The 21,375-nt window shown below is 36.6% G+C and overlaps 1 protein-coding gene across 2 annotated transcripts in view; it reads left to right on the forward strand.

Annotated features, from left to right (window-relative positions):
- Nucleotides 1-21,375, forward strand: part of SYT1 (synaptotagmin 1) — a gene marked incomplete at both ends in the record, with an annotated part of 539,370 nt that overhangs the window by 381,141 nt on the left and 136,854 nt on the right. The window contains 2 exons of one of the 2 annotated variants that reach the window (XM_082666570.1): nucleotides 13,403-13,587; nucleotides 19,527-19,649. In XM_082666570.1, the coding sequence (XP_082522696.1) occupies nucleotides 13,403-13,587; nucleotides 19,527-19,649 (308 nt within the window). The remainder of the gene's footprint in view (nucleotides 1-13,402; nucleotides 13,588-19,526; nucleotides 19,650-21,375) is intronic. The other variant, XM_082666569.1, reaches the window with a different exon arrangement.

The raw sequence follows: 21,375 nt of genomic DNA on the forward strand, positions 1-21,375 counted from the left end.
ACTTAAATGTGTATGTAAATAGTTACTGAACAATAAATGCTGAATTCAAGATAGCTTTTCAGTCTCTTATAATACTTGGCCAATTTTTAAGGAGAAAAAAAAACAGCATCAAGAGCATGTTGTTATTAATGCATAAGCACTATAAAACGGGGAGTGTGTTCAAGCAAAATCTACCATTTTGCCAGTAGAAAGAGTAAAATCTTTCCACTAATATCTTTACTGCTTAATAAAAAGGTTTACCTCAGGAAGTGTTAGCTGGGCTGAAAAATTACTGAAAATACAAAGCAGTACATGTTTATTTACATTAATACAAACTTAATATTATTCTAATGCTGCTTGCACTATTTGAATAACATAAACAATTGTTGGCCAGTGCAATTCTGAAGGACAATTATTTATGTTCCCCCAAAGTTTGATCTATTCATTCTATTATTTATCCACGAATAGCTTGATGACTACCAAAATGCTTTGCGTTTCAGTTTTTCAACAGCAATCTTTATTTTAGAATGTTACCCTGACATTCGGATATATTGTTAGGGCAGAACACTTTGAGCATACTGGAAATTGTACAATACATACAAAATTGCTTGTATTTCATCTTTTATCCACGTAACGTTCAGAACTTGTTTTTTCTGCCAAGTTTTAAGCATTTTCAAATTGTGAAATTTCATCGGAATTGCTGGCAAATAACACTGACATTTAAAACTTTCCTTCATATTATCTACCATTCTAAGCACTTTGCATGTCATAAATTTACATATCACAAGTCAGAGTTTATATCATTATCTCCTTGCTTCACCCACCTCCCCTGTTACAGAGGGTGTAACTGAGGTTCAGAAAGTTTAAATAACTTGATCAAATTGATTTAGCAATTTAAGTGGCAGAACTTGGAGTCAAGATCCATGATCCTTATTATATCTGATGTTGCCCTGTTACGATTATCAATAATATTTTTTGACAAATGATTTTCATTGATTTGGCATAAACAATTAAAACTTATTTCAGTTAAGAGAAACCTGACAGTAATATACAAATATGTTCACAAAACTAAACTCTTCTTAGAAGTGATATAATTAGTGAATATTTGCTCATCTGTCAATGTGGACATGAGAGAATGCCACAATATATAAGAAGAACATGAAAATTGAACCCCAAAGACTTAGGTCTGATCTCAACTCTAAAAGGAATCACATTACAGGAACCATAGTTCAGATCCTCAGTGCTCTGATCTGTAAAATGGAGATTATGGTATCCACTTTAGCGACTCTACAATTTGGCTTTTAGGGTCAAATCAGTTGAGGTAATGTGAAAGGGTGTCATAAAATGAAAGAACTATATAAATGAGAAATTGAATTAGGAAATACTGCAGGGGTAGGATATAAGAAAGGAAAAGGCATACCAGCATTACTAGTACGATTTTAATCGAATCTTTTAAGGAGATATATGACATAAAAATCATTTAGAAAAAATAATTGACAGAAAAAAATAAGCCAGTTTACTGCTTTTTCCATAGTCTATCTGGAATAAAAAATAAGGGATGCTTGCACAGATTTTCTAAATAATCTGGAAAAGTTGATGTATATATGAAGGTTTATCATGATTTAATCTGTAGTATTTTTTTTTAAGTGTACGTTTTAGTTTCAACAAGGTGTCCAAGGAACCAGGCCCTATGTATAAACAGTATTTGAAGAAGGCTGTCTCTGCCTCTAATTATATTTTCATTTATTCAATAAGCATTTACTTAAGACTTACCCTTGTACCCAACCCAACTGATACTTCATAGAAGGCAAAGGAAAGGAAGATATCAGTATCCCTCTTCAGATAGCCTCCTCATGTTGAAGAGACAAATCACAAAGCTACTAGAAAACAAGGATCAATACGTGATAATAGAAGGCATAAATGAATGTGGATGAGAGACAACGCAAAGGGCTCCTGCGTGGTATTACTCACGTAGACATTTGGAGGAAGTCTATTGGGAGTCATTCAAAGGAAGAAATAACTGAGTTTGACAAAGAGAAGAGAATAAAAGGAATTTTACATTCTTAGTGGACATCTGTGAGAATCTACAAAGACCAACAAGATTTGCAGGGCCTTGAGGTCACATGCTCACTGCTGCGGTGCTTAGAAGCACGAGCTCTAAACAAAAGAGAAATAATATTTAAAAGGAAAAAGAAAAAATAAAGAAAAAGTCACCATATACAAGATTGACCAGCATAGGGAAACCCCGTCAAAAGCAAGAACAGGAAATAAATCAAGGATCTTGGGAGCTGTAAATGAAAAATGAAAGTTCACATCCAAGAACCAGGAAACAACAAAAAAAGAAATGACGCTACAGATTGTGAATTGGACACATAAAATTGCCAAGGAGAGAAACAGACTGAGATAAACAGAGAAAACAACAGTTGGAAAGGAAAATTAGTAAGAGTGGTCTGTAGCAGCAGCGATCCATCGGATCATCAAGGCAAAATGTCCTGTGGATAGCTAGACAAGTGGGCGGCTTTGCTTTCACTGTTGTCTACCTGTCACTTTGTATAGTGATGAAATTAATGAACCTGACGCTTCCCTTTCATGACTAGAAAGACTCGAATGTCCTGCCCTTCTTCGCTCATGCACGGCAACCACACAGTTCTCCTGTCAGTACAATCAAATCTCTCCAAGTTACAGGGAATTCTGAAAACGCATCGTTTGCTCCTAGAATAATAAACAGGAAATACAGGGGAGAAAAATCCTTCCAAAAAGCAGGTAATGAAACCAAACGGCCTTTTTGTTTGTCTCTTTCTTCTAACTGTTATAAAAGAGCATAGGGAAGCAGGGAATATATCTGCCCATTTACCTGATATTCTTTTATCATAATTGGATTTCATCCTAATAACATTAAATTTCTTAGTAAAGAAACAAGTAGACTCTCAACTATTGAATTATTCCAAAGTTAACAACGGGTGCTATATTCAATGCTTGGAAAAGTCTTTTTTTTCTTGGCATCTTTGCCAAAAACAGACAACAGATTAAAGACCTAGTTGACCAAATTCAAAGCATCAAAATAAAACCAAGTACTAATTGGATCAGGATCCAAGAGATGCTTAATTTGAAGCCTTAGCAAACAAAAGTCAAGAAGAAAGTTAGCTTCCGCTATGGGAAGAAAAAACCCGAGACATAATTTTTCTTAGTTTTGAACTTAGAAATCAAAACTCGAGAGAGACATGCTACAAATGTTACAGGATAAATGGATTTCCCTTTAACCACAAAATTGTGTCGCCCACAGCATGATTGAAAACTGTTACAAACTTCCAAGAGCTTCAGCACTGATTAGTGAGTGAATTGCCTTCATCTCTGCCAACTTACCTGGCATCCCTCTATGTTTACCAACACACTTCTCCCTGGAGGCTGCAGAGCAAGCTCCGGAGTCAACTCTGGAGCCTTATCTAAATCCCCTGAAAGCTGTGAGGGGAGCTTATCTCCGCCTGAAGACCCAATGTCATTTTCCATGTCAAGTTTCAGACATTCCAATATTGTGAAGATATGGATGACTTGGCCTCATCATTGAAAGCAGACGATTATTACAGGCATTTTATAAAATTAATTATTTGGTTAATACCTGTGCAGATAAAATGGACTTCAGTCGACTAATTTTTGTTACCAAGACTGATCCTTGCATTCAGCCAGAAACATCAATAACCTTAATAAGTTATTCAGCAGGGACTGTGAATTTGTTCAATAGAGCAACACATACTGAAATCAGATCAATGGATAGAGGTTCTGGTAAAAATGTATCAATGTATAGGTTGTGATTTTGTGCATATCAAAGCAGTGTATCTTACTGAAGTCTTTTTATGTGTTAACTTTATTAAATTTTAAAGTTTTTAAAAATAATTCTAAACTAGTGCTCATCGGACAAGTAGAATAAGATTGCTGTGACTATATAGAATTAGAATCTAACAAAAGGCCCCATTTAATTTGGCATTTAACATGCTATCTGGTATTGTTCACAACTGCTTCATGTCTGTCAATCAAATCTGACCAACTGGACTGGAAGCTGATTAAGAAAATTGTTTCAAACTTCACTATTCCTCCAATGTGTTGAGCATTACCGTGTTAAATAGACATTCAAATGGATGAATGAATGAGTGAGCCTCTCTCCTACATTATTTTTTACGCAATCCATCCACCTTAAAAAGCCACGAGTAGCTGACTCAAGTCAATGACTTGGATCATTTTTACAGCATATTTATACAGACACATCTTCCAGTTTGCTTTCTGTCAGGGGCTCATATTGGAAAACTGAACAGAACTACATTAGAGGAAATGTGAAATGTGTTTTTAAGAAGGTAATTCTGAAGGGTATTCAGGGAAGGCCACGTGTGTTTACCTCAAAGAAATGTCTTTCCATTTACTATGATAAAAAAAATCTAATGTAGATTTTCATAAGTCCGTGTCTTATTGAGAGCTTTGTTTAGCAAGGTAGTCACTGGGTGATAAGTTAGATTAAAAGGAGTCTAAAACCCAAAGGAAAGGAAGGAGAAAGGAAAAAAGGGAAGGAGGGAGACAGATAGACAGGAGAGGAGGGAGTCAGGAAGGGAAGGAGGGAAGAAAAGAACTGGAGTCCCCAAAACACTATTTTCACTGTGTACCAAGCAAGGATTCAAAGCTCACCTCAAGACTCACCTCCTCCATGAAGCCTTCCTTGAAATCTAGGACCTTTTATCTTGCTCTTCTCTAACCTGCTACCTGCCGAGCCCACCTACTCCACTGAATTCTGTGTTTAACTCTGTATAGCCTCCTGTCTCCTGTAGTTTATTCCTGAGAGTTAGTCTTCATAATCTCCTAGATAAAGGGGCCCATCTTCTCTGGGTTCTGTTTCCTCACCACCCCCAGCATAGTATAAGCACACAGCAGACTGCCCAGAAGAAATAAGTGAAGGGTTAAATGACCAAATAAAGACTACATTTTCCCTAACTCACTAATCTTGAATTTTACTCTGAAGCTCTCAGAAAGGAGTTTTTACTTCAGAATCCAATGGTCTTCTAGGCCTAGGGAACTGTAATCTCCACAAGGGTACCACACACTCCCAATTGTGTGGAAATTTAAACACACAACACACACATACACACATCTTCCCATCAAGAGCCCATAGCTTTTGTCATATTCTAAAAAGAGCATACAATTCAAAGGGGGCTTAGAACTACCATTCTAAATAGTGAAGAAAAATAAGTTTAATACCCAGAAGCCAAGAATGCATGGTCTTTGAAGCCATTTCGGTCTATAATGAGAAATTCTTCATTCTGACCTTTGACTGGTTGGTTTAATCTTAAGCCATATTCTGAATTACTTCATACACTATTTCAAACCTTGCATTTAACAGTCTGTCTGCAGAGGTGGTTAATGAGTGTATTAATCCACACATTTGCAGAACTTTTTTTTCCATTTGCATTCTGTAATTTAGAAAAGGCTTTAAAATGCAAGGCTTATTTTCTTTTTTTCCCTTTTTTTGCCAATTTTTGAAAAATGATTATCCTTGTCTGTTTTTTAATAATTATTTATAAACAGTCTAAAAGCAAAGCTCTGACATACAGATTATTTTTCCTACTGGTTAAGAGCAAAATTATTATTTTTCTATTGTATTCTGTATCTTGCATCAACGTATAATGATCTAGAAAGATGGGTTGTATGGGGTAAAACTGGAAGTTGGCAAAAATCTTCAGTAAATGTAAGAATTAAGTTTTTATATAAATTATTCATAAAATGAATTACACATACCTTAGTGCAGTGGTGAGGCACTCATATGACAAACAGAGAGACATCAAAGGTAGAAAATGCTTGAAGATATTGCTGAATTTTTGCAGTGGCCATAGCAATGATATTACCTGTGTATCTTGACGCTCTTGGCTCGCATAACAAGAATTGATATAAAAGTACAAGCTTACATTTCTCAGAGAGGAAAATATGGCTCATCTTGTGAAAGAGTTATGAATTTAAGGTTGTTTCTTAATATGATAGATGGGAATGAAATGGAAAGATAATGCAGAGCTGCTCCAGAAAGTGAAATCAAGGCAGAAAGACAAAAAACAGTAAGTTTTGTCCTCGATTAAACCTTGAACCCAATGAGTAAATCCTCCAAAGGTTGCCAGCCTAGGAGACTGCAGTAGCTAACTGGGAATGAGGAAGGAGAGGATCAGAGCCGAGGACACGGGATTGAGTAGCTGACCCACAGAAGACACACATGGGAGGGTGGTGGGCCTCAGAGACTGTCCACTTCTCTCCTACTTGAGCTCAAGAATGTGGGGACGTGGGTTTCTTTCAAGCCATTTACTGAGCACCATTAAGCAGATAGTACCGAGTCAGGTATTTCAGAGAGGGGAAGAAAAAGTCTCTTTGGAGGTGAGAGCTCAGAATTAGAAGAGCTTGAGCAGGCCTCCCCTCAGCCATAGGGCACTTTGTGGAAATTAGAAAAAGCTCTTCTCGCCAACTGCTCATTTTGTAGGTCTGAGGCACAACGCATGTCTGATGAGTAGATTTCAGATCTGGGAGCATAAGGTTGACTGACACACATGACTGCTATCAGTAATGCTAAAATTTTCCCTTTTATAAATGTACTCTCTGAAATACCCTTGTTCTTGGTGAGACTTTTATCTTTGATTTCACCATATAGTAAGGAAAAGGATATTTCTTGCTCTATTAAAGAAAAGGATATTTGGAGTGTCTACTTTTTCTTTACGTATATGTCAGGGCCCCTTAAGTAAATAATTTAAGAAATTTATTTACTGCCAAACTCCCTGTGGGGGGGGGGGGTTGAGGCAGGAAATGAGGCTTTTCAGTTGGAGAGTTACATTTTTATTGTAGAAAGAATATTTACTTGCTGAGTTCATCAATAAACATACCCCTGGAGTTCTAAATTTGTCCACAGGGGCATATTAAGCCATGTAGTTTCTACCTGAAAATGTACTATATTATGTTCTGAGTACTGAGCTTGGCAAATACGGAAAGTTACTTTTTTAAAAAAGTAAATTAGACCTAGATTTAACACCTGGGAAGTCAACAGAAAGCTTCATGATTGCAGAAACCATGCTTAGCACTGTATCCCAGACCTGAGAAAAATGCCTGACACACAATAGATGCTCCATAAATATGTGTTTGATCAAATAATTACTTTTTTAAACGGCCGACTTCCCATGAAAGGACAGCCTCTCTTGATAAGGGAAAACAGTTGTTTGGGGTTTTTCCAACAGAAGACCAGCTAATGGAAATTTATTTCTAACTGGTTCCAAATTAATTTTATTGTGTTTGCATTAAATATCCATGCTTCATGTCATGAATAATCTACAAAGAGCTGAGTTTTAAGTCAGCAAGAAGTGAATTTCATGTGTAGGAAGGAGTTTATTAAATACCTTTTATACATTTTTTTACAGGTTTGTCTTTTTATTTTTACATTATATGTCATTTTTATGCCAGTCTAACAAACCACCCAGTGTATTATACCACATAGTCCCCATTTCCCACTGGCTGGGAGGGGGAAATTTTAGCAAATATATGCAATATTTTTATTTAAAAATCTGTCAACACTCAGTGAGACTTGTGTTGAGCCTTGAAAAGTAAGTATTATTTAAATGACCAAAGAGGAAGAAGAAAAGCCATTTCAAAAAAGAAGGAATCTGCTTTAGAAAAACATGGGGGTAGAACTGAGCAAAGTACAATGAGTTGCCCTGTCTGACGGGACTACAGGTGGTATAGGAGAACAGTGAGAAAGAAAGGTGGATAGGTGGGGTGGGCCAAACACAGAGGACTGTGAACGCTATGCACAAAATGACTGAAAAGTATGTATGAGAAAAGTTGTGCTCATAAACAACAAGGTCCTGCTGTGTAGCACAGGGAACTACATTCAATACCTTGTGATAAACCATAATGGAAAAGAATATGAAAAAGAATGATATATATGTATAACTGAATCACTTTGCTGTACAGCAGAAATTAACAGAACATTGTAATTCAACTATACGTCAATAAAATTTTCTAAAAAAAGAAAGTTTTGTTCAATGACAATGGATGGGCAAAATGGAGAGAAGAGATAACTGATGGGAAGGGAGATCAGATGGGAGGTAATGTCAGGCCCAAACCTTCCAAGTCAAATAGATGTAAAAAAAAAAAAAAAAAAGAAACATATAAAATGTATCAAAGAAATGACAAGACTTGCCAATCAGTTGGAAATGGGAATTAGAATTTCCACGTGGTTCCAACGTCTAAGGCAGGAAATTATAAAAGCACTGACAGAAGCCACATAGCTGGTTTGAGAACTGGTTTGAGAAGATGATGAAAGATTCATAGGGAACATTTCCTAGACAGTTGGGAACACGGTTCTAGAGAACAGAAGAAGGGACAGTAACTGACCTACAGTTTAAGGCATGGGAAATGATGTGCTTATTAACGAGGGAATGTGAAGATGAGCACAGAGCTAAACGCCTTGAATAACAACTCCATCTGACACTGGGGAATGGGAAAGGAAAGAGAAGAAAATGTCCGAGCCACAGAAGGAGGTGCCGGTAAGGGTAGTAGAAACAAAAGCAGAAGAAATTTTCAAGAAGGAATACATGATCAAGACTTTTTCATACCACTGACAATGTAGTTTGGGTTTAGCCAGAAGAAAATCATTGGTTATCTCTGAGAGAGTCTTGAGTGCACTGTTAGTATCATGAAAATGGTTGCAGAAGGCATAGATAAAAACGGTGAATAAGAAGAAAAGATCACCACATATACAGAAATAGCCCACATTAATATTCCAATTGCATAGTCATCTATATGCAGCATATGTTATAAATCTCTTGAGGTCTGCTTTGTCTCTATTGAGTTTCCTATTGCTGCTGTAATTACTTACTACAAAATCACTGGCTTAAAACTGCACAAATTTATTATTTGGAGGTCAGAAGTCCAAAATGTGTTTAATTGAGCTAAAATCACATTGTCAGCAGGGCTGATTCCATCTTTCTTCCCAACTTTAGTGATAGGTAATTAACAAATAACATTGTATAAGTTTAAGTTGTACAACATGATGATTTGATATACGTATATATTGTGAAATGATTACAACAATAAGGTCATTTAACATATCCATCACCTCACATAATTACCATTTTGTGTGTATGTGGTAAGAACAATTAAGATCTCTCTAAGCAAATTTTAAGTATACAATACAGTACTGTTAACTACAGTTACCATGCTGTACATCAGACACCCAGAACTTATTCATCTCATAATTGAAAGTTTGTACCCTTTGACCAACATCTCCCCATTTCCCCTACCCACCCCCAGCCCCAGGTAACCACCGTTCTACTCTTTGTTTCTATGAGTTCCAACTTTGTAGGTTCCACACTTAACTGACATCACAGAGTATTTGTCTGTATGACTTATGTCTCTAACTTCTCATTTAGCCTGATGCCCTCAAGGGTCATCCATGTTGTCTCAAATGACAGAAGGAACCTTTTTTATGGATGAATAATATTCTATTTTCTTTATCCATTTATTTTCTTTATCCATTTATCCATTGATGGACACTTAGGTTACTTGTATATCTTGACTATTGTGAATAAAGCTGCAGTGAACATGGTGGTGCAGATATTTCTTCAAGAGAGTGATTTTTTGTTTCCTTCAATAAATACCCAGAATGGGATTGCTGGACCACATGGTAGTTCTACTTTTAATTTTTTTGAGAAAACTCCATAGTTTTTTGTTGTTGTTGTTGTTTTATAACGACTATGTGAACTAATTCTTCCCGTTGCGGAGCACAGGCTCCGGACGCTCAGGCTCAGCGGCCATGGCTCACGGGTCCAGCCGCTCGGCGGCATGCGGGATCCTCCCGGACCGGGGCACGAACTCAGGTCCCCTGCATCGGCAGGCGGACTCCCAACCACTGCGCCACCAGGGAAACCCTGAACTAATTCTTTTGAAGCTGTAGGAGAGAATCCCTTTCCTTGCGTTTTCCAGCTTCTAAAGGTCACCTACCTTCTTTGGTTCATGGTCCCTTCCTCCATCTTCAAAATCAGCAGCACAGAATCCTCAAATCGCTCTGATTCTGAAACTCCTGCCTGCCTCTTTCACTGAGAAGGACCATAGTGAATACACTGGGTTCATCTGGATAACCTAGGATAAACTCGCCATCTCAAGATCCTTAATCACATTTGTAAAGTCCTTTCTGCTATGTAAGGTAACATAGTCACAGGTTCCAGGGATTAGAATGTGGACATTTTTGAGGACTCATTATTCTGTGTACCACAAAATCTAAGTTAAAACATCAGAAGCAGAATTGACTTTGACTTAATTCTTATGCATCGGTTTACCTTCAGGTTAAATGATATGTGAGATTAATTCATTAACTAGAAGATGAAAATAACACTTTTAATGGAGAGCTTTTACATTAGTCTATTATTTTCTGTTGAAAGGTCCTTAAGTTAAATGCTAAAATTCATGTTATAAAATTCCATTTAATGATAGTTGGGTAGCAATAACTATAAGCTGATAGCTTTCTGCCAGTAGCAATATTTTGATGAGCCTATTTTTGATTGAAACTATATTTTATATTTAAATAAAATAAAGAAATCACTCTTAGCAGCATCTTTTGCTGTTATTTTCTCCATTTTTTTTCAAAAGTAAAATGTCCTATTAAACAGGCTTCACAGCCCCACAAGGACTTTTCCTTTGTATACATGTATAATATGCATATTTTTAACCTAATGATGTAAAAATATATTTCAGTTTCTCCTACTATTCAATCTGTAGTTTTTCCTTTATAAAATTGAAGGGATAATGAACAAAATTTCTGTGAAGATTACATGAGATTTAATGTATGTAAAGCCATAGCACAGCTGCTGGTCCATAATAAGTAGGTCTTCAATAAATTTTTAGCGTAATCCAAAATATATTTCATGAGATTTGCTCACTAATATTGAAACTTATTTCTATAAATGCTACAAAGTAATAATACTGTGGATGGTGTTTCTGACTAAACTTACAAAATTCTCGAAATTTAGTTGCTCTATGAAATAAAATAAGATCGTTAGCACGAAAATTCAATTTAAATAACTGCATTTAATTTAAAATGGTGGTTTATAATTAACTATTCAGTCCAGTTTTCATATGGGTACACAAAATGATAGCATTAAGGCTTTTTTAAAATTCCATCTAAAGGTACCAGTAAGTTGTGAGGAAATTTTTGTTTATTTCATATATTCAAAGTTAAAATTAAGCTATTCAGAAGATCAGCTGAAAGCAAACCTAGAAGACAGCAGCACTATAAGAAATAGAAGTCAAAAACAAAAGTTTTTTTCAGTGATTATAATTCACCTTCAAGTTGCACTATTTCAAATTTCTTCCTGTAATCCTATGTTCCTATGTCTTTACCTCCTTTAAATAATGTTCCTGTGCTGTCACTGTCTATTTTCTTTTTGTTAAGTTGTCAAATGATCTCTGTCTTACTCTGTGTAATTTAAGAGACTTTTATGTAGCTCTCTGAGAGACTATCACGCAAGTCCAACTAGGAGAATAATTTACGAGGTTCAAAATGAAGGGTCATTATTCTACTGTCTCACCCGCAGTGAATACACAGGCTCTCTCCTTCACGCATGGCAGGGTTTTAACTAGATCAAAAGAGGTAGAAGCTTTTAAATGAAGTATTGTGAATGCTATCATTGGTTACATAAGCTCCCTTTACATTTTTTTAAAAATATGATTGCTTAATGAGATTAGAGACCTATAAGAAAGCATGTCTTTGGGTATGGGCTTATCTGTAACTTTCACACAAATCTTTCTTTGGCTGAAAACACAATTTCAGCAGTTATGGTTTTATATGTCCTTAGGGTAACATCTAGTCATCTTTCATAAGCTAGAATAATACGCATAGTAAGTCTTCTTCACTATGAAGCTAAATGCAAAAGGAGCCAAGAGAGTGGATTTTCTCAGTTTTGAAGTTAATTTTTAGGTGTTTTTACGTCATCAAAGTACTCCTACCTGTGTTCAGCAATCATTGATACTAACGATGTTTATGTAGCTAGAAGAAAATAGCACTTTTTCTTACCATTTCAGTAACTAATGTCTTTTTTGATTACAACAGGCAAATCTAATTACTGCTTCTTGTGATTAATCTCAATAGTTGAATGACTTTCTAGGCAAACTGAAATCCTCCGTGTTTCCATGAGACCTGATTGTTTTATAAGCACATGTGTAGGGGATGCCAAATGAGAAAATAGAGTTACTTTTAGTAGCTGGACAACGTGTCATAGAAAAAAATGCTTGAGTGTCTTTATTTGTGTGTGCTTTATTAAACAGACCCTGTGAATCGGAAGTCTACGCTCTTATCTAAAAATTCTCTCTTCCTCCTCTCAATTTCTTAGCATATCCATCAAACTCCTCTCAGTGTATTCACCTCTTTCTTTTTATATATTTATTGATGTGCATTTTTTATGCCCCCATAGGTACTCTGAGCTGTGTCACCCACAGTACTTAGACCTATGCCTTGAATATTTTTTTAAAAAAAGCTAATATTAATTGAATTCTTGCTGTGTGCTAGATGCCATTCTAAGATTTTTAGTCTATTAACTCAACCTTGAAAAGAGATGAAACAGGTACCACTATTATCCTCATTTTATAGAGAGGCAAACAGCAATTCAACGCACATAATCTGGCCAGTTACGAAGCCTGTAAGTGGCGAAGCCTGAATCTAAGCCTGGGTTTATAACCGCTGCCCTACCTCCAGAGACCCTGCATGGGTAAATCTCCCCATGATCGACTTTCAGAGCACCAAGTCCTTCTTCCTAATCTTCACTACTTTTAGGACTTTACATTTGTCTTTCTGTTGTCTTGATTAATATCTACCCCTTCCACTGTGCCCAGGGCATGTTAATAGAACCTAGAGTATTTGATAGATGAGTAATAGCAGCTAATATTAAGTTTTTGCCATGTGCCAAGTACTGCATCTTATTTTAATATTCAGGAAGACTATCAGGTACCCACCAATTTACCTCCACTTTAGAGATGAGGATACTGAGACAGAGAGAGGTTAGGCAACTTGCCCAAGGTCACACAGCTAGTAAAATGGTGGAGCCAGGGCTTGAACTCAAAGGCCAGACTCCAGAGGTAAGCTCTGAAGAAATGAAGGAGTGGATCATTGAAAATCTAGCTTGGAGGGGCAGGGAGAGCTGTAGGGAGGAGATGACATTTGGCATGCCTGGACGGGCGAGGGGGGAAAGATAGAAACACTCTAGGCTGGGGAAACAACATGGATAAAGCAATGCAGAACAGTGTGCCTAGAGCTCAATAAATACACATGAATGAGTGAACAGCTATCTTTATGGCCCATGAATTTAAAGGTTTTGCAGATGTAAATGCTTTATTACTAACAGTCTCTGCATTTGTTTTCTTTCAGTGCCACCGTGGGCCTTAATTGCCATAGCCGTAGTCGCAGTCCTTTTAGTCCTGACGTGCTGCTTTTGTATCTGTAAGAAATGCTTGTTCAAAAAGAAAAACAAAAAGAAGGGAAAGGAAAAGGGAGGGAAGAATGCCATCAACATGAAAGATGTGAAAGACTTAGGGAAGACCATGAAAGATCAGGTAATGTATTCATTCCATGTTTCTTCTTATTTTATCAAAAATTTAAGAATAGACAGTTTATTCGTTTATGCCAGATAAATATAGAAATAAACAATATCTGGACACTTGTCACAGTTTTAGAAATGCTTTGTAATCCTTTCAGTCATGACTCAACATCCCAAAGTACAATGGAAACGTGTGGTTAGGGTTTTCCAGTCTCCTAAGCACATAGACCAGGAAAGGGCATCCGTGACCATCAAGGCCAAATTGGTAGGCCCAGCGTATTGGAATGATACCTGAACATTTGTATTACATCTGTTTAGCCTCTCTTAATTGTGCCTAGAGCTAGAGAAACAGAATAAAGAGTATCTGTTCTTCCTCTTGGGCGGGACATCTTTTTATCATCATCGCTGTTCATAATCACTGTTAAATACTGAGTCTTATAGCTATTTATCACACTTGATGAAAGCTACCATCCCTATACAAACATCCAGCTCAATTATGAGCGCTCAGGAATAATGAGTTATACAAGGCAAGTGAGAGAAGTATGAGCTGGTTCTAAAGAATGGGGTAGAATTTTAAGGCAAAACTCTTCACTTAGGGACAATTAGAACCATAATGCAAGTTATAAAATCCATCTGGCTGAGTTATCTTCCCAAGCCCAAGGAAGCAATCTGAGTGTCCTTTACACTGTTATCTATCTTTCCTAAACGAGCTAGGTGATTTGGTTCAGAATAAAGTCTACTATTAATAAGTATAATAATTAAATGTCCCTTCATTTCTCTATTGGAATCATATTCATATTGGATATTTCCAAGGAACAACTTATTTCATATAAAAAGTAAATGTAGGGACTTCCCTGGTGGCACGGTGGTTAAGAATCTGCCTGCCAATGCAGGGGACACGGGTTCGATCCCTGGTCTGGGAAGATCCCACATGCCGTGGAACAACAAAGCCCTGTGCACCAGAACTACTGAGACTGCATTCTAGAGCTCACGAGCCACAATTTCTGAGCCCGTGTGCCACAACTACTGAAGCCTGTGTGCCTAGAGCCCATGCTCCGCAACAAGAGAAGCTACCACAATGAGAATCCTGAGCACTGCAACAAAGAGTAGCGCGCTATCTACAACTAGAGAAAGCCAAACTAGAGAAACCCAACGCAGCCAATAAATAAATAAATAAATTTATATTAAAAAAAAGTAAATGTGAAGATTTTTCAGAGAAATAACATTTTCAATTATCAATGCTTCCCTTCAAATAATTCAAAATTTCTATTTATTCCCTAATAGCAACATATATAGGCAGTTTTATAAATTCTTATTATACTATTAATTGAACTCTTAAATATGTGAATCTCCTTAAGAACAATTTAGTTAAGGAAGGTATTTTTAGTACATTTGTGTAGTTATCCACACACTCAGGACACTAATCCCTCTCCCTAGCCTGAGTTTTAAACACTTTGCTCAAAGACACTGTAATGTCTCTTGACAACAGTTTCACATAGGCTCATTTTTCACTTGAACTTCTGCTTGGTTTCAGAGCTGTAGAATGAATGCTATGCCTGCACTCACACTCGGAGAGCTTCATCCTGAGCTCAGAGTATCAAGGGTTATATCTTTCTCAAAGTTTCTAATCACAGCCACAGAAGCCCAGGTGCCAGCGTTCAACCACAGATGTCTAATAAGGATTTTTCTTTTCAGTTAGTTTGTTACATAGAAACTGAAGCTTTAAATCATGTCTTGTTTTATTTCAGCATTTTCCGTAACCAGCAGGACGTGATACAGATTTCTTTAGACAACATATTTGGGAGATTAATAACAGTAGTAATAACTTTCTAGATGGACATGGATGTACTGAATAATTTGTATGTGAATTTGAGCTATGTCTATGAAACATTGGAACTATAATACTATCATTTTCATAACTACATTAAAATTCAAATGTGGTTTTCATGTTTGCTAGAATTAACAGTTTAAAACACTAAATAATGTTAAATGATTACTACAGCATTTCTTCCTAGGACAAGAAATTTGTATTTTTCTTTGTGGAATTTGTTCTGTATGATGTAAGACTAATTTATAGGATAGTAGCAGTGTTTATTACCCCTATTATGACATGGATAAATGACCAAGATCTCAAAAATAGTAAATACAGAAATCAGTAACTTGTACCATTTCACTCCATATAAGAACTAACAGAAATTCAAATTTCAATATTCATGACTATATGTCTCTATGATAAGATTTTATAACCAAGGAAGAATTTTTAAATATTCTGCAATAACAACAAAATGGTAATGATACATAATATTTGTATACAGAAAAGGATACATATTTAAGACTTTTATAATGGCTTAAAACTTAAAAGCACTAAAAATACAGAGGGGCAAAATCAACTTGCAAAGTCAGAGGTCTGGAAAGGTCATTTCTCCACGGCTTTTACTAACGTGTGTGGATATTTAAATTTTTATTTCTTCCCTCTGTGTCCTCCTTATCTGTATTATGTCTCATGACTGTTCTGGACTGTCCCTTGCGGTAGGTTTCCTCTGCTATGAGACACCCTTAGTCAACGCTCAACTACATTTAGTGGCCTGGCAGCCGGGGCTCCGCAGCTGAGGGTGTACCATTCTGACACACATCAAGAGGCTGAACTAAATTGATTTTTTTTTTTTAAGATAAAGGGTTTTCATTTTAAGATTACTGATTAAATAGAACAGTATTAGAAAGCTCAAGTTTTAATAGATGGGCACAGAAAGAAAATGTAGTGTCTTACGCTCCCTTTTTAGCATGCCTTATCAATTCCAAATCTGAACAATTTAACATAGAATGAACAAACACACCTTCTGATGGTTTATCCAAGTACAACTAAACACCTTTTGAATGTTGAATCAAGCCAGAAGCATGTGCACTAAATTTTTGAAATTTAAAACAAGGTCTTTTTCCCAACACAGCTTTTCCCACTACAATTTATCAAATTCTCAGAACTCCTGGGCTTACATGCATTTTCCTCTGCATTTTGTCCCTTGGTGCGTGTGGTGGGGAGACTACTGCTCTTGAGATATTATAATAGCTGCTGATTTAATAGGTCTTAATTTAATGTAATGGTACAGAAAATGTCTTGCTTAAGCTCGGCCTTTGGGACAAGAATAGACTTAATCACTTCACTGATAAAACAGCAGCACTGAGAAATTATCAAAAATTTAGCCCTATTCCATGCAGAATAATTGCAGAAATGGTCATGCACCTTTCATTAGGGCAAAAACCACTTAGAGAGAAGGCGATTTAATAGCTCAGCTCTTTCAAATGACACTGAGCTGAAACATATGTAAATTGTCAGTTCTGAAAGAGATTTTGAAAAAGTATTTTAATCCATGAAAATTTTTTTCATGATGGAGTGGTGTGAAGATTTTTTCAGACAAAAATGTGCGTTAAATAGTTTGCTATTAAAAAAAATCAAAATCTTACAGAAGGCAAATTACCTACATTGCCATTTTCTCAACACATCTTTTCAGACAGTATTAAAGACTGACGCACAGCTGAGGTTCTGAAAGGGCAATGTGGGTTCACTGCCTCAAGTCCTCCCCTTAAATTCAGTAGTCTTTTCCTGTCACTTTACTATCATTTTTCTATTAGCAACACCCCAAGTTAAAAGATTAATATTTAAATAATTATGTTGTTTTCCTGCCTGTGGCTATCAGTACAGCAACATTTTACTATTCAAGGAAACATCCAAGTATAAACTTCCTAATTAAGTGGTGTATGGCTCACCAGATTTGAAAAGGTTTCTGCACAGATGTAATAATGGCAATTTTCAATTTTCCAAAGTCATTGTAGGCTCCTGAAACTTTTCAGGAAGAACAAAATGGAAGGCATCTCCAACTACAGCTCAACTCTCTGTTTCAGCTCAACTCTCTGTTTATCATCTTCCCACCCTAATGAGTTCTAGTAAGATGATGCCAAGTCTGTTTTTTAGGATCAAATTAGAGTTAGATGGCTAGAGCCAAATTGCAGTCTTGTCAGTTCAGAGACTGAGGGTGTCATTTTGAGACACCACTGCGGGTCTCTGTATGAATGGATAAGTGAACAGAAGAGATTTCTCTGAGCAGAGGGAAAAAACCATGTAATCTGGGAGTTGTGGGAGGTTGGATGGTAGAGCTATAGTCTAATGACTCTGAAGCCTTTCTGAAGCCTGATTATACTTCTGTGCATTTGAGTTCTAGAAGATTTCTCAGGTTTAATTTGATCACTGACAGGAGTTAAAATTCTTTTGCTTTGGGCTTCCCTGGTGGCGCAGTGGTTGAGAGTCCGCCTGCCAATGCAGGGGACATGGGTTTGTGCCCCGGTCTGGGAAGATCCCACATGCCGCGGAGCAGCTGGGCCCGTGAGCCATGGCCGCTGAGCCTGCGCATCCAGAGCCTGTGCTCCGCAATCGGAGAGGCCACAACAGTGAGAGGCCCGCGTATCGCAAAAAAAAAAAAAAAAAAAAATTATTTTGCTTTGCTTTGTCAGAGATATAAAGCAGCCTACCACTCGTATGTCTTATCTTCAATTTTGTGAGATTCTATAGTAACACACACACACACACACACAAAGAAAGGCAATGAAAATACCATAACCAAAGCCTAAGAGAGAATATTTGTAGTATATAACAACAAAAAGATTGAGACCACTAAAATACAGAGTCTCTACAAATCACTAAGAGGCAAACAACCCAATAGAAAAATTAGCAAAGGATGTATTATATATACATATTATACAAAAGATTATTACACAGGTAGTCCCCAGAAGAAATAATACAAATAGTTCATATAAAGGTTTTTAAATTTTCAACCTCAATAGTGTTCAGGAAAACGTAACATTTTATCATTTTTCATTTCGAATAACTATTTATAGATTTCTAATTTTTTTCTAATTCTTTAAAGCAATAAGAATGCACACCCCCTAGAAACAAAACTTCTAATATTTATAATCTTTATAACCTTTGATTTTTTTGAGCAAACTTTTTGCATTAATTGGGAAAATACATTATATATTTTTATTTTTAATAAAGAGGACCATTTGAATGAATTTTATGAAATTATGAGCTTTCTAGTGTTTCAATTTATATTACACTTAAGTTTTAGGTTATCAGGAACATTCAATTGGTTTAAACTCAATTTTGAGAATTCTGTGCCATGATTTTTGCTTGTTACCACAAAATTAATTTTTATGCTAATTTCAGCTTGACAGAATTGCAAACATAACTCCTTTTACCTTTTGCTATCAAACAGACCCGTAAGTCAATTTAATTCAGCCTAGCTTTCTGTGGAGCTGTTATGAAAGTAAAACAGTAAACTTAAACTGGAACTGGGGTAGATTTTTCTCTAAACATGCATTTGCTGGTGGCATGGTTTCTTTTCCTCTTTTCCCATAACCATTACAAACGTATACGCAAAACTCAGGAAATTACAATTTTCTAAGAATCACTTACTCAACTATCTTTTTCATAGGAAACAAGGCAAGAAAAGGCCACCCATTTCATATAAATTACTCCACTGCATGTAACAAGGATGTTTTACATGATGCTTAAGATCTCTTTTAAACTACATGAATGTGAAAACTGGCCTGGTTAATAGCATGTTTATCATACCTCCGAAAGAAGCGATTTTATCAGAGCCAAATATAACACAAAAGTTGACGTTTTCTTTGCAACAACTTTACATTTTTTGCTTGCAATATTCTGAGGGGCTATTTCCATTGCTTCCATGTTGCTTGCTGATTGGGGGGAAAAATTCCGTGCACAAATGGAATTTTAAAAAAATATGTAAGCAGCAGATGTGAATGTGTGTCAGACAAATGGAGATTTACAGCATCTCAGTGCTTGCTTCTAACAGCTTGGAAGTATAACCACAGGCCCAGTGTCATTTGAGTTCTGATGAAAATTCATTTGAATTCACATATAATCCATTTCCCTACTCATAGGCCCTGAAGGATGATGATGCTGAAACTGGATTGACTGATGGGGAAGAAAAAGAAGAACCCAAAGAAGAGGAGAAATTGGGAAAACTTCAATATTCACTGGATTATGATTTCCAGAATAACCAGGTCTGAGGGGGAAAATGTCTTGTAATTCCATTACGTTTTCTGAAATTACCAACTAGAAATTGAAACAAGATACTTCTTAAAACATTTGGTTTGCTACGAGGGGAAAATGCAATTATCAAAGCTATTGATGAAATCATTTCTAAGTACAGGCGGTCCCCTACTTGCTAATTTAACTTCTGGTAATTAGAATCCACAGTGTTCAGCCGATTACATCTACTTATGGCACTTACAGCAGGCAGGCAGAATACAAATTAACTTGAAGCCATCAGTCTGATTCTGAGAGCTCCCAGTCACAGATCCCTCAGGCTGAGCTACAACAATCTTCCTTGGAATTCATGGATTTAGCTCCAAACAGGGCAAGGGACCTTTGAGTTAGACCACCAATTAAGCCAAAGTCTTCAAACAAAAATTAACCATCTGATGAGGAATCAAAGATTAAAAAATTGACTTTCCATGAATTTCAATGGCAAGAATGCCTTATGTAATATGATACTGGCTAAACCTCCTAGCACAAATGAGTTAACGGCTCTAGAAAAGTAGAAAGACCATCAACTTGATGTCTAATGCCTTTGCATGCTGCCCTGCTTCCGGAAAAGTGACAAGGAACTAAAGGTTGCATCAAAACAGTCCTTCCTGCTTTAAAAGCCGTGAAGTGCCCCCTAGATGAATGATAATACTAGCAGGCTTTTATTAACTGCCTGCTATAATGGTAGCTCCAAGATAAATGTTAAAAAAAAAAAAAACACTCTACCTAAAAAGACCTTCTAGGGGCTTCCCTGGTGGCGCAGTGGTTGAGAGTCCGCCTGCCGATGCAGGGGACACAGGTTCGTGCCCTGGTCCGGGAAGATCCCACATGCCGCGGAGCGGCTGGTCCCGTGAGCCATGACCGCTGGGTCTGCGTGTCCGGAGCCTGTGCGTCGCAGCAGGAGAGGCCACAACAGTGAGAGGCCCGCGTACCAAAAAAAAAAAAAAAAAAAGACCTTCTAGGACCCATGACTTTGATGAAGATGTCTCTTTACCTTCTGAACTGTTCAAGAAATTTAAAAGCTAGATAAGAATTAGCTGAGTTAGAGATCAGGCTCTTAAAAATCTATAAGACACAGTTCTCTTCCGACTAGTAGAGCTTTAAATCGATTTCTCCAGTTTGATCAGTTCACTGACCTTTCGGGGTGGGGAAGAACTTGATAGATGTAAATACAGTTACTACCTAATGCAGCATGTGTTAATTATGTCTAGTTTGATGAGGAATCAACAATAAATAAATCAAACACCAATACTCAGCTTTGGTGACTTATGTCCAAAGTCAGTAATACTGTGAGCTCTAAACAATGGCAGAAATTCTGGACTTTATTTAGGAATTGACTGTTCAAATAATGTCTTCACTTTTTGAAGTGTCCAGAGGGTTCCTCAAAAAGAACATATTGATACGTACCACCATATAATAAATAATTGTATTTAGTTAGCTTCATTACAGCCCTGGCTCATTACTTTATAATACGTTCCAGAAAACTGCATGTTGGTTATAGATACAAGCTAATAGGTATGGAATTATACAGAATTATAGGTATATCATTTCTAGTTAATTAAATAGGGCATTTGAGGTCATTTTTATCGCTTCTACCAAAATTTGATCATTAGGGATTGGTTGAGAGCAAAACTGCCTATTATTTATGTATTCTAGAGAAGGTCAAGGTCAACTTACATTATCTTAACACAAAACATCTTT

Source organism: Grampus griseus (genome assembly GCF_964374135.1).
Source record: "Grampus griseus genome assembly, chromosome: 11".
NCBI classification, from domain to species: Eukaryota; Metazoa; Chordata; class Mammalia; order Artiodactyla; family Delphinidae; genus Grampus; species Grampus griseus.